General features: G+C 46.9%; 2 protein-coding genes across 2 annotated transcripts in view; one reads left to right on the top strand and one right to left on the bottom strand.

The window, feature by feature from the left end:
• The window catches only part of LOC307237399 (MBT domain-containing protein 1-like), a gene marked incomplete at its 3' end in the record, with an annotated part of 19539 nt that extends 16862 nt beyond the window's left edge, over nucleotides 1–2677 (top strand). The window contains 1 exon segment of the mRNA XM_080010112.1: nucleotides 2598–2677. Coding sequence (XP_079866238.1) covers nucleotides 2598–2677 — 80 coding nt within the window.
• A 6540-nt stretch (nucleotides 2678–9217) lies between these two features.
• Nucleotides 9218–14153, bottom strand: part of LOC307236725 (nucleoside diphosphate kinase B-like) — a 6215-nt gene continuing 1279 nt past the window's right edge. The window contains exons 2-5 of the mRNA XM_080009227.1: nucleotides 10652–10784; nucleotides 9914–10015; nucleotides 9643–9755; nucleotides 9218–9520 (exon numbers count right to left, since the gene is read on the bottom strand). Coding sequence (XP_079865353.1) covers nucleotides 9403–9520; nucleotides 9643–9755; nucleotides 9914–10015; nucleotides 10652–10780 — 462 coding nt within the window. The 5' untranslated portion in view covers nucleotides 10781–10784 and the 3' untranslated portion in view covers nucleotides 9218–9402. The remainder of the gene's footprint in view (nucleotides 9521–9642; nucleotides 9756–9913; nucleotides 10016–10651; nucleotides 10785–14153) is intronic.

Genomic DNA, 14153 nt, shown 5'->3' with positions numbered 1-14153 from the left:
GGGATCTTTGTTGTTGTGATGTGTTGGGAGGGAAGGTGTGTGTGTGTGTGTGTGTGTGTGTGTGTGCGTGCGTGCGTGCGTGCGTGCGTGCGTGCGTGCGTGCGTGCGTGCGTGCGCGCGCTTGCGTGCGCACCTTAGACTCGGTCACTGTGTGTTACTGCTACTGAACTTTTTGCCAAGAAATCTGTCGCCATGGCAACCGGCCGTGAGCGGCAGGTCAGCGGCCACGTTGGCCAGGCCTCCCGTCTCCTGGTCCCAGGCCGTGCACTAGCTGCACGCGGCTCCATCTTGTTTTTCTTGGGCAGACGTAGCCCAGTGTGTTGGTATTCAGCCTCCCAAGTTTCCAATTTAGTTTTTCTAAATAATGTTTTTTATGAAACATTTAGTGTCAAACTACAATTGTGTGTTTTCCGCCAGGTCGCCACACGCCGCTACAAGGTGTTAACAGAGTTTGATGTAGACAAATGCAATAATTGAATAATAATAATAATAATAAAAAGTCATTCTATTTCAAATTTCTATATCTGTCAAAACAAATGATTAAAGCAATTATCCCCAGTGTGCTCTGTTGGCATGTAGGACATTTTAATTTGCTCCAATACTTCATCCAACAATTCACATTTGAATAAACGCAATAAGACGCTCTGAAGCGTACTTTACACCGAATGCGTATCTGCATCCGACAGTGGGATCCCCCTCCCCCTAGTGGCCGTCGGATGAACTGCATCTGAGTTTCACATCACAAAACGTGATGGGGGGGGGGGACACAATTCACTATAAAAAGTAAAAATAAATTAAATATATTCACTTATATAAAAAGAGATTTATTGATAGTGAATATGGAGACATCCAAGGTTAATGTTAAGAACGTCATTATTTTATATACGTGACTTTTTTACTTCGTTTTAAGCCCGGTTACGATAAAATAAAACTTGAGCGACATCACTTCCATTCGTAGCGCCGAGTCCGAAACCCGCGTGACTTAAAAAATGTGGGCGCGTCGCGGAGCCTCCCTTGCACCGTGGCGTGGCGCAGCTTTTTGCCGTCGCCTCTCCATAGGAATGAATGGAATTCCGGTTTGTTGTCGTCGTTTGTCGTATTGGATGTAAAGCAGGCTTAAGGAAGCGGTCCGACATGGTGGAGGAGCGATGGAGACACCGTCAGAGGATTTTAACGTTTGTTCCCTTCCAAAAAAAAACAAACAAAAGGCCGGGGCGGTGGGTCTGCCCGGAACTCTTGCCGAATTTCTCTTGAGCAAGGCACGCTCTGCCTCCTCGGCGGGCGTGGGCCTCTGGGGCAGTGAATGTACAATAGAGGAACAGAGTGTTGTTCAGTGTTGACGTGCGTGTATTTAATGCAGCCTTTAGGTGTCAAACAAGCGTTTGAATGAGAAGCAAGAGTCATAACTCACCAACTCATCTGTCTCCGTCGCCGCGGTCACTTTTTACCACAATCAATACCTCATTAAAAATACCTTTTATCCAAAAAGTATAATATAAAAAATGTTTATATCGCGCAAAAATACTTAAGCCCATCATATCCTATTGGTGGGAAAAACTATATCGCTTGTCCAACGATTGATTACAACAAAGAGTTTAAACAAAATGAATAACAAATATAAATTGATGTTTTGTGCTTAAAAAAATTGAGAATTATTATTATATTAATTATCATTAATCTAAAGATGGATGACAAAAATTTTTTATTAATGATGACGGAAAACTAGAAGATCCCTCAGAAACGACCTTCTCTTGTACTCGTAACGGTTAAAAAAAGATACTCAAAAGACAACAAACCAGTTACCACGGTAACATAACATAGTATCATGGAGTTAATGTGTTGTTTTTTTGTTTTTTTCACACTGCGTGACAGTTTGATATTATATCTGATTCATAGATTTTATTCCACGCAAGGAGGAGGAAAATCACTAAGAATGGGAAACAGGCGGGATCTGTTCATGTTCAGTACTCGTAGCGGTACTCGGTATCGGAAAAGTAGCAGTATCAGTACTCCCCAGAAATATGCTATTGGCGCGCCGTTGCGTCACAGACCCATTTAGAAATGTTTATGTTTACGAATAAGGTTAGAAATGGCAGGTCAAGGAGTTTTATCGCTACAGGGGATTTATCACAGATACACTTTAAAAGATAAAAAATGCTCAAAGAGTTGATGTTTAGGTTTTGGAGGCGGTCTGAAGCGCTCCCCCCCAGCACGCTGAACTGTGGCCCCTCCGCACGCACCATGCTATGAAATGTAGGAAGCACCGGGGAGGGCGGGGGTCATTCATTTATCCCCGACGTCCACGTCACTTTGTGGAGAGTGAACGTCTGGACAACATTCGCTCCGCAGCTCAGCGTCGCATATCTGTGTTTGTTGTCGACACGCCTGAGGATGTGACTTTTGGGGTCTTTTTATGTGTGTGTGTGTGTGTGTGTGTGTGTACCCAACACGACGGCGTCGCGGTGTTTGCAGCGGATTTTAAGCTTTTTTTTTTTTTTTTTTTTTCTTCCCCTGTCGGCTGTGATGAGCGGGTTTCACACAGATTTGTCCCAGAAATACGCGACGTGATGCGTTAGCTGTTGTGTTTTGATCTCCAGTGTACGGGGGAAGTGTCGTACAACTCGTCCCGGCCTCATCAGGTGCCGTCCTCTTCCTACAGACGGTGTCTGGCCTGTAGCTCTGATATAAACGTGCTCTGATTTCCTTTTTTTCTTTTTTTAACTTGCCGGGTGCGGCCACGCCCTAGCAGCGACGCCCCAGTGGCTGTTTCGCACCCTGTCGACGTGGCGACTCCTTCGGTTCTGGGGTCCTGGAGGCCATCTCCAAACTCAGAGGCTTTACTGAGACTTTTTGGGCAGTGGATCAGCCACGGTCGGATTATTATTTGTAGTTTTTTTAATATTTTTTTATTGATGATGATAATAATAATGAATGAATCAAACAATAGGTGTTGTTCAATCCTAAGCCTCAAATCTCCCGCCGAAGGATGTCTTCTGGCATGATGAGACGACCCGAATCGACACGCATACACACACACACACACACACACACACACACACTTGTGTGTATTCTACAATTTTGTAATTCAGGTGTGTGAGGGGCGAACATTTAAAATGATTTACAAAAAAAAAAAAGAAAAGTTTTCAGATGTTTTTTTTTTTTTTATAAGCATTTCTAACTCTCACCAGGACCCAGATGTGTGTGAGAAGCCACCGTTTGTCTTTGTAGAGTGTGTGTGTGTGTGTGTGTGTGTGTGTGTCTGTGTGTTTATGTGTCTTGAGGAATACTGACCTTGAGTCGTTCGGCGAACTGTACGTATCAGGCGGGTCCGGGTGGGGCGGTTTGGGGTGGAGAGGTTGGGACTAATCTCATAAACGACACTTTTAATCTGGATTTACCGAAACGGGCTTTCTCACTCACGGTTTAAAACAGTCTCAGACTGGCCCTCGACTCGGGCGGGGGTCTGATCTCTGGAAGGAAGATTAGAGCCAATCCAGGTCTAAAGTGAAGTTTGGAATGAAACCCGGCCGGACGCAGGTTTATCCCTGGATTGATGGATTATTTGGACTCTGCGCCGAGAGCAGACCGGAGGAGCGGGCCAGTCCTTCATAAGCCTCCAGTCTCAGAGCGGCTCTTTTAAATTCTGGATTCCTCCGAGCGGGATTATCTCAGCCCTGAGTCCGATTGAGAAACCGCCCCGCTAAGTCTCGGTTCTTCTGGTTGATCCAAACGGAGTTCTGAGAAGCGGTGACGGTGATTTCTATTTTCTTTTTTTTTTTTAGTTTTTTATTCTTTGCGCGTCTTTAAAAGAAAACAGAGTTATTCATTCGTGGTTTCAATGCAATAAGAAGCCCAGGCGTGGGGGAGGGGTCGGGCAGGAGAGCGGGACTGAAGCGACAGGAACCCGGAGCCCCCTCTTACGGAGTCCAGCTCGTCGTCGTGGGAACCAGAACTCTGTGTTCCTAAAGTGAACGTGATGTTTGTGTGTTTGCGGGAGAGAGGTTTTTTCCAAGTCTGTGCTCGTCGATCCTTTTGTATGTGGAACTGAGTCACGTCGTCTTTGTATTATGGTGCTATCTATCTCTCTATATACATATATTTATATATTTGATAATCTTTTATTAATAATGGATTGCTAAAAAATTAATAAATACATTTAAAAAAAAAAAAAAAAAGCTAAACTGACTGTGACCGTTTGGGGAGGGGGTAAAAAAAAAAAAAATGCAGATCTCTTCTTGTAACCTTGTATTTTGGACACAACTGTTGAAGACTGATTTATATAAAAGGAAATTTAAAATATATATATATTTGTTTGCGTTGCAGTTAAGGGGAACGTCACTCGATTGCGCCGTTATGATTTATCCAAACCTTTTGCAGCAACAGAGCTCCGTCAGCGGCAGTTTGTGCCGCTGCGCTGCGCTGTGCTGTGTTGCGTTTCTGCGTATTCGGTGTAAAGCCGAGCCTTCTGCTCCGTTGGCTGATGGGTGGGTTGTTCCCTAGCAGCTCCAGAGACCTGGGTGTCAATCCACAGCTTAAACCGCCTTCATGCTGAATCCGAGGAGAAAACACAAAAAAAAAAAAAACGATCCGACCGGCGGAACCCTGCCCCCCGGTGGCCGCCGTCCTAGTGCACATGTCTGGATTCGGCGTCATATGGAACTTCCTTTTGCAAAGCAAATGCTTTGTAAAGGAAGTTTGTCGTTCATTATCATTATTTTACACACCGCGATGGTTGACAATTGGCCCCCGCGCTCTGGACCCCCGATCGGATGCGGGAATCCGGCCGCCGCTGGGCCGTCGGAGCATTAGGCGTTGCGCGGCCCCGCTCTCCGTAGAGACCAACGTGTCTTCCTGTTTGTCGGATTCAGCGTGAAGCCGGTTTTTTCCGGCGAAATTGAAGGCTCCGCGCCCCCGAACGGGACCGGGCGTCGGCCAGCCTCTGGATTCGGAAGGAATAGTTGGAAGGCGGTCAGGGTTTCACTACGTTCAAAGACTCGTACTAGTAAGCGGATCACCTCGTGGACGGGTCGTATTTTTTAAATTTGTTTTTTGGACAATTTACCCACTCACTGCCGGACTTCAGCTTCCTTTTTGTCCCAGTGGCTAAGAACGACAGCGGTTGTCGCCGGGTGATCGGCACAGTGCCTGGTGGAGCGGATGGACACGACCTTCCGGTTCGCGCTCACCAATACCGTAGAACGGTTCCTCGGCCTTTTCCGGAGATTGAGTGGAATTCCCCTTAAAGTAACCGATGGTTGTTGTGCATGTCGTCAGTGGGCGTAATGCCGTAATGTCCTTTTTACATTTTTTATTTTATTTTTTTTAACTGTGTGACTTTTAAAACCGTCTGAAATGCGGCGTTGTTTCTTAAAACTACGGCTTGGGAACCCAAACCTGTTCCACTGCCCTACTCGCAACCAGTCCCGGCCATCTAAAATAGCGCTATCTTTATTTGTTTTGTTTGTAGACAGGGACGCGCATCGGAGAGGGAAGGGGGAGGGGCCCGTGGGCCACAAAAATTTACCCTAATGTTGTAATCATTTTTTAGGGCCCCTGGCAGGCACAGGCCCTTAAAATCGTTCTAACTCTCCCCCTCCATACGGCGCCACTGGGCTGATGTGGACGCGCTTTCATGCTATTTGAAGGAACAAATCTGATGTTCTATAAAGGCTTCTAAGGACCTCACAGATCTATTCGATGGGTAGAGATCAGATTTGGGCCCAAAATGTTTGAAAGACGGATTCTTAGTAAAAGTGAATTTCCGTCCGTTTGGGTCCCGTGCTGTCGCTGTTTAAGAACCACTGCCACTGTAAGCATCTACTCAGTGCACAGTGCTGTGAACCAGGGGTTTACTAACCTCTGTCAAACATGTTTAGAGTGTGTATATAAATAAATCTGATGACACATATATATACACAAATCAGCCACAACATTAAAACCATCTGCCCAATATTGTGTAGCTCCCCCTCGTGTCGCCAAAACAGCCGTGACCCGTGGAGGCATGGACTCCACCAGACCTCTGAAGGTGTCCTGTGGTATCTGGCACCAAGACGTTAGCAGCAGATGCTTTACGTCCTGGAAGTTGTGAGGTGGGGCCCCCATGGATCGGGCTTGTTGTTCCAGCACATCCCACAGATGCTCCATCGGATTGAGATCTGGGGAATTTGGAGGCCAAGTCAACACCTTGAACTCTTTGTCTTTGTTTGTTCCTCAAACCATTCCTGAACATTGTTTGCAGTGTGGCAGGAATCATCATGCTGCTGAAAGAGGCCTCTGCCATCAGGGAACACAGTTGCCATGAAGGGATGAACTTGGTGTGCAACAATATTTCGGTCGGTGCTACGTGACAAAGTAACATCCACATGAGGACCCAAGGTTTCCCAGCAGAACATTGTCCAGAGCATCACACTGCCTTGTCACTGGCTTGTCTTCTACCCATAATGTATCCTGGTGCCATTTCTTCCCCAGGTAAACTACGCACATGCACCCACCCATCCACATGATGCAGCAGAAAAGGTGATTCTTCAGACCAGGCCACCTTCTTCCATTGCTCCATGGTCCAGTTCTGACGCTCATGTGTCCATTGTAGGTGCTTTCAGGGGTGGACAGGGGTCAGCATGGACACTCTGAGTGCTCCCATACGCAGCAAGCTGCCATGCACTGTGTGTTCTACACCTTTCTATCATAGCAACATTCACTTTTTCACCACTTTGTGCTACAGTAGTTCTTCTGTGGGATCCAACCAGACGGGTTAGACTTCACTCCCCACGTGCATCAATGAGTCTTGGGCCCCATGACCCTGTTGCCGGTTCACTGGTCGTCCTTCCTTGGAGCACGTTTGGTAGGTAGTAACCACTGCATAGCGGGAACAGCCCACAAGACCTGTGGTTTTGGAGATGCTCTGACCCAGTCGTCCAGCATCACAATGTGCTCCTTGTCAAAGTGGCTCAGATCCTTACGCTGCTTCAACACATCAACTTCAACAACTCACTCTTCACTTGCTGCCTCATATAATAATAATATATAACAGTATATATATAATAATACATTTATAATAGTATATACATAATACTAATATATAACAGTATATATATAATAATAATATATAACAGTATATTTATAATAATTATATATAACAGTATATATATGATAATAATAGATAACAGTATATATATAATAATAATATTGGAACCAGATGATCAATGTTTTTCACCTCACTTGTCAGTGGTTTTAATGTTGTGGCTGATCGGTGTATGTATGTATATATATGTATGTATATAAATATATATACATATACGTATATATATTAGACATTAACTTTCATGAAGCATTTTTATAACATTGTGCAATTTTTTGGCAGCATGATTGTGGATAAAGCGTTACATTTAGGTGTTGAATAAATGACACTTTACATTTTTTTACATAATAATAAAACATTTTGAAAAAGTGATTTTTGTTTCTGTTTCCTTTATTTGCACCTCATGTTGACGTAATGATGCTCTTTTCTAAAATTAATTGGGTACAAAGCAAATTCTCTTATTGGGCTACACCTATAATACGTGAAGTACAGAAAAGCTACAAAATAGTTCACAATATTGATCATTTGAAGGCTGAAGAGTGTCTAGAAACCTAAATTAAAGGCACGATCTGTAATATTGGACAATAAGCGACAAACTACACCAACATTTACAAATGTAATTGAATTCTGAATGTTGATCCATATCGACAGTTTACTGAGCACAAGTCACTGCGCTGCTTCAGCAAATTCCCCGCTGCTGCCTTTTGCTTTTTGAACATGATGTTTGCATTCTTGGCGGTAAAGCTGGACCCCACCACAAACCATGTAAAAAAAATAAAAAATAAATAAAATAAACAACGTATAATGTGCCTGTTAAAAAAATAAGTCTCAAGCATTTTTTACAAAATAATGTCACGGATTACCACTTTAATATCAAATTAATTTAACATCAAAACCACATTCACAGTTTTTTCTTTCTGGTTGCTGTGCTTGTGTGAGGATTTTATAATGAAATCAATGAAGCAAAGACACAAACAACTTCACGTCGCCAGCGGCCTCGTATCTGCTTTAACTCACTCACACACACACACACACACACACACACACACACACACACACACACTCACACACACACACACAACCTGCAAGCTATCTCTCTATCACCATGAGAACACAAAAACACGGCAACACACTCCATCGGGCCTCTACACACACTCACACACCTCCTAATATTAGAAGCTATTCTTCTTCCTGTCACCGAGCCATCGCCAATGCCGTCCCAAACCAGATAGCAGTCCCTGCTCCCGGCTGAAATGCATTCTGGGATGCCTTGAATGTCTGTCCCGGTAGAAATCGGGACAGTTATCTGAGTCAGTGGAAGGACACGGTGTCCGGATGTTCGGGAATCCAATGGACAGAACCGACCATGTCCGCCCACTGGACTACCAGTCCATTCATTCAAATTAGATTATTTGTAGTTTTGAATCCACCGAGAATAATTATTATTTAGTCAATGTTGTTACTGTTTTTGTTCGTTTTAGGATTATATGTGTTGTTTATCAACAGGTTTATTGTATATTCCATGTTTAGTTTTATCTTATTTTACTGTTGATTGTGAGGTCTATTTGTGAGGTTTATTGTGTATTGCTATCTATTTGCTCTATTTTTATTCTATTGCATTATTATTATTATTATTATTATTATTATTGCATGTTTACTGATATTACTATTTATTTATTTTGATCTTCCAGTTTATACACCTTTGTAGAGTATGGCACCAACACTGGCAAAGCTGGTGGCTCCATTCACTGTAACTCAGCTACTGTTCGCTGTAGTAACTGATTTGTTTTTATTGACGGATTTGATGTAGTCATTTATTTTATTTCTCTGCTTGTTTAATTTATCTTGTTAAAATCTATCTGAAAAAATAAATCCCAAATTGTGGCCAATGCACCTGCTCAGCACTCGCTCTGCGCCCCATTATGTATGCGAACCCTGAAAGGTGGAAGCTTTGGTCTAACCTGATTTGGCGCCGGCTGCCCCAAATCCTGTTAGACTGGCGCTGCATCCACCGCGGTGAAGGTTGGTGCAGAGAGGCTGCTCTCCGGCGACTTTTTAAGCCATTTTAGGAGAATATACCGGGATATAAGTGTAAAACGCGGACTCCTTATAACAAACACACCAGGAAACAAAACGCTGCTCGCTCCACATTACTTTATTGTCAAATTAATGTTTGATTGAGCTGTTTTTCAAAGTGCACAGTGAAGACCAGATGGGTGGACTGCGGGGTGGTGGGGGTGCCGGTGGTCGGGTGGGTGGGTGTTTTGGAGGTGGAGCTTCCTGGTCGGGTGTGGCCAGGCGGGCGGTCGGTTCCGGGCGGAGGTTTACTCGTACAGCCAAGCGTGGTCGCAGGGCTTGTAGCTGACAAACTCTGTGTCCTTGAACCACAGACCGATCTCCATCTTGGCGTTCGCCGGGGTGTCACTGCCGTGGATGATGTTCCTGGAGGAAGAGAAGAGGATGTGAGAGGGTGTGTGTGTGTGTGTGTGTGTGTGTGTTTGTGTTTGTGTGCGTCTGTGTGTGTGTGTGTGCGTGCGCTCGCTTGTGTGTTCTTGATCGCCCACCTGCCAATGTTGATGCAGAAGTCTCCGCGGATGCTGCCGGGCTTGGAGTCAGCGGGGTTGGTCTCACCCAGCATCATCCTGCCCAACTTCACGATGCTCTCGCCCTCCCACACCTAGAGGGAGGGGCAGGGAAACAGGAATGCTTATTGTGCTTATTTTTCAACAGGTCTTTCTTTCTTTTTATTTATCATGCATAAGAGAGAGCTGGACTGAGAAGCACCAACAAGGATGATAGAAACCAGATAGAACAGTGATTGGATGTGTGCGTTACCATGGCGAAGACGGGTCCGGAGGCCATGTACTTGCAGAGTCCGGCGTAGAAAGGCATGTCCTTCAGGTCCAGGTAGTGCTGCTTCATGTGGTCTTCGGACGGCTGCACACAAGGACATGGCAGCCATTTTGAAGGAGAGATTTTCCAGTGAAATAGCCCGGCTAAACATCGGACAACCAGCCATACACCAACCAGCCCAAATCTCCCAGGAGAGTCCTGGGAGTCCTGTTCTCATCTTCTCTGGGAATGAGGACTGTTTAGGTTTTTTTAATATACCTTTATTAGTCCCACAATGGGAAAATTTGCAATTTCTCTGCATTTACCCATCCTAGTAACGTATCTAGGAGCAGTGGGCTGTCATCTAGAGGCGCCCGGAGAGCAGTTAGGGGGATAAGCGTCTTGCTCAAGGACACACCGGCAGGCCACCAGGAGGAGCTGGGGATCAAACTGGCAACCCTCCGCTTACAAGACGACCCACCCTACCTCCTGAGCCACTACCCCCATCATCTTTTGAGCTGTTTGATCACCTACATGTGGCCACGCCCTCTTTTCATACATTTGTAAATCTGATTGTATTTTTTCGTTGTTGGCTTATCATTATTACATTTTTATGCGTAATCCCCAGAAGGCAGGGATCCAAGACTCAAATGTCAATCAAAGTCAAGGCACCGCGCCTTCCAGGGGACGACATTGTGTCCGATCGCCACTGCCATGGCGTTCGGCCGTCGTCATGGTTACCTGCAGGAACTTGGCGGCGACCAGCCTGAAGCCCCTCTGCTCGAAGCGCTTCATGATCTCGCCGCACAGGCCTCTCTGCACACCGTCGGGCTTGACGGCCACAAAGGTACGCTCCATTGCTGCAGACATGATGCTGGGAACAGAAGGAGAAGAAGAGTCACCGCAGGGGGAAATACGATGTAGTCGATGTGACTGCCACCCACGGTGGCAGCGGCCGACGGCCACGCCTCGGTCAAGGGCATTGAGTGGGGTGTCTCACGCTCGCCTGCATGTCTTTTAGAGGGGCGAGGGAAACCGGAGCGCCGGGAGGAAACCCTCGCGGACGCGGGGAGGACACGCAAACCCCCACGCAGAAAAGGCCTCGGCGGGAGTTCGAACCCAGAAACCCCGACCAGGCCGGCCGCGCCACCCGGTAGCAGATTGCAACCGTCAGCCTTTTTCAATCGCTGTTGAACCCTCGGGCCCCGTTGATCCACTCATTTGTTTGTCCGGTCGTCCATTAACCGAGCAAAGCGTTAGTTCAACCACTGCCAAGTTATCAGCTGACGGCTCAGTTGCCCAATGACAGGTTGACCGGACCGTACCACTGTAGCAGAGCATCTCCGTGCTGAAGTTGCAGGTTACGTTCCGGGGGGGGTCTTCATGCCTGCCCCCCGAATAGGCTTGTGTGGATGGATGGGAATGGAAGCATGATACCAAACATAACTGCGTTGCCTCTGATGAAATAGTTCTGGTGGTATTAGAGTTACTCTGGTTATTGCGTGCGTGCAATGTCACCCCCACCCACCAGCCCCCCCCTCCCCCCCGAATTCTAACAGGTGCGGATCAGCGCTCCTGCACCAATGAGAACCACCGACAACAAACTGTGCTATTCTTAGACTCCCCTCTCCCTGACTTGGCACGGCCCGCCGGCGGAAAAGATCTCAATGGACCATTAGCCCAGGGGAGCGGCTCGGCCGAGGCTAAATGTTTTCTGAGCCCCTCGCGTCTTTTATATTCCGCTCCGTTTTGAAGCTGATGCGTCTTCACGGGACCAGCCGCCGCCCCCGCCCCCGCCCCCTCCCACCAAACCGGCGGCGTCTTAGAAGTCGACGTCCGCATACGCGCACGCACCCACGTCAACACATTTAATTTGAGATACTATATTTCATTTGAGGCCCGAGCTTTTCTCCTAAGCCAGGGTCACTGCACACGCCCTCTTGGGTTCGGGTATTTAGGTGTTTAGGTATTGAGGCGATGCTCTGTTAATTGGATTCTCCCCGGACTGATTTCCACACCCGCACCGCCTGCCCAGCAGCTGGAGTTCCTCCTTAATGAGAAGATAATCTCCCCGATTTAAATTGTTTTCTATGTCCGGGCTCTCGCCGGACTGGGAGCGGCAGCGCGGCCTCTTCCCGCTGCAGGGGTTCGTTTTAACATCAGCTCATTAATGACATTAAGCGAAGTTTAATTTGGACCGTCCATCTTTCCAACGACCGAACGCACTTCTGGTTTTCCCAAACCCCGGGTGCGTTCGCCCCTGGAGGCGGCAATAAAAAAAAATAAATAAATAAAAAAAAAACCGCCAAAGCCATACAAAGTTCCGGCAAAGAAGAAGCAGAAAAGTGGAAAACTGTCGTCCAGCTGATCCAACATGGATGCAACCGACCAGGTGGAATTTGGGCCAATCACATGCATCGGTTGCATGTGACGCTAAGGGTTTAATGTTCGTCAAACATCATGAGCATTGCACATCATCGGTGTCCGACCCCAGGGGGGCCCATGCGGCTCGGGGACCGCTCCTCCAGCTGCCGCTGCTCCTCTTTCAGCGCTCGGGGCCACTTCGCCCGCTGCGCCCGTGGACTTGATCCTCGCGGATGAGTTTGGACACGGGAGACGCTCGATTTGGGCAGCGACGGCACGATACGGGTCCGTGACGGCGGAAAGACCGGCATGTCTGGATTCTGCGTCGGCATTTTCCTGCAACATGACGCCATGAGATCTGGGGTTTCGGGACAAGTTTAGATGAATGACCTGGGCCCAAGCGGGGGGGTTGGGTTTCGTCTACGCGTCAAATTGAAGATCAGGCGAAGGAGCCAGAATGTTTGATGTTTGGTTCCCTGGAGAGTTTGCTGTGATCTCAACTTACGCAAACACCCGAACTTGAACTAGAACTTGGACATAGACGTCAACGGGGGGCAGGAGATGCGATGGAGCCGTGATGATCCCCATAGCCGGGCATCATCAAGGATCGCAACGCAATCATCCCCCCCGAGGCCCCGTGACTCCACTTCACACCAAAGAACCCGCTCGGACTGGGAAGTCCCGGAGGAGGACGCGTTCCTGTCCCGCCGTGTGGTTTGAGACACTTGTGATCGGTCCCGGACAGAACACCGTTTGATATTATTTTATGTCTTTAGTCTGGGCTCCTACAGTGTTTTGCCAGAACCCCGAGTATGTGTGATCCCCTGTGACCAGCGTCCCGATAAGTCCGAGAGTGCGTGAACCCCTGGGATCGTAAAACATTCTTTTGGTTGATCCCTGCCACAAGACGTACAAATGAAGTATTAAAAGTAACTGAGGCAAAAAAAAAAAAAAAGGACAATGAATGGTACAGCTGACGGACATTTTGATATAAAAAAAAAAGTCCATGCCCCCTGGCGGAGTGGGCCGTTTGCCCTGTTCATTGTGTCGGACGGTTTTATGGCTAAAAGTGTCAGGAGTTGCCTGAGTTGTTACGCACGCACATTCTTTCAAACATTTCGTCAGCAGGTCGCACCGTCGGTCACGCGGCAGCTGCAGGATCCATCGGGGCTGATCTCTATTGTGCAGGATTTTTTGGGGGGACGCTGCTCTTGCTGATAACAGCTGTTGGCGGGCACATGGCACAGAGCATGTGCCCTCAGCCGTCGACGCTAAAGCGCTTTCGACATTCAGGAAATTAAACTTTAAAGGGAACCAATTTTGCTTTTCCTAGTTTTCTCTCATGTATGTAATGTAAGAATGTTGGATGTTCATGTCAGACGTGGCTAAAGTGTCAGATAACAAGGTAAACTAATGATTGAAGTAACGGCCGTGAGCAAAACGCTCAGGATTGAACGCACCGTTTTAAAAGTTTTTTTTCTACTCTGCATGAGCTGACGTCAGCTGGTCACGGATCTCTCCTTATATGGTCGTCTGCTCCACCCGCAAGCTTGGAGAACGGCCACGAAAGTGGGAACAAACTTTTAAACGAGGCCTTGTAGGTCTAATACGAGTGAAGATTCAGCCACTGGATTGTTTATTTCTCACCTCGAATTTGTTCAGAAACTGATTTTGGTGAACTGGTGAGGTGAAATCAGCGAAAGTTTACGGACTAAATACAACAGAACCCGGTAGTTGTGCTTAAACCCCATTGGCTCACAGAACTAGTGGCCTCGGGAGGGTGGCGCCACCCACTAAACAGAGCGTCCTTGAACAGGATGATTTGGAGGCATGTTAGAACGGCTAGAATGCATAATCTGTGTGGTATTTTCAGAAAAAA

Source organism: Zeus faber (genome assembly GCF_960531495.2).
Source record: "Zeus faber genome assembly, chromosome: 11".
Lineage (NCBI taxonomy): Eukaryota > Metazoa > Chordata > Actinopteri > Zeiformes > Zeidae > Zeus > Zeus faber.
This window is presented reverse-complemented; position numbering and strand designations above follow the sequence as displayed.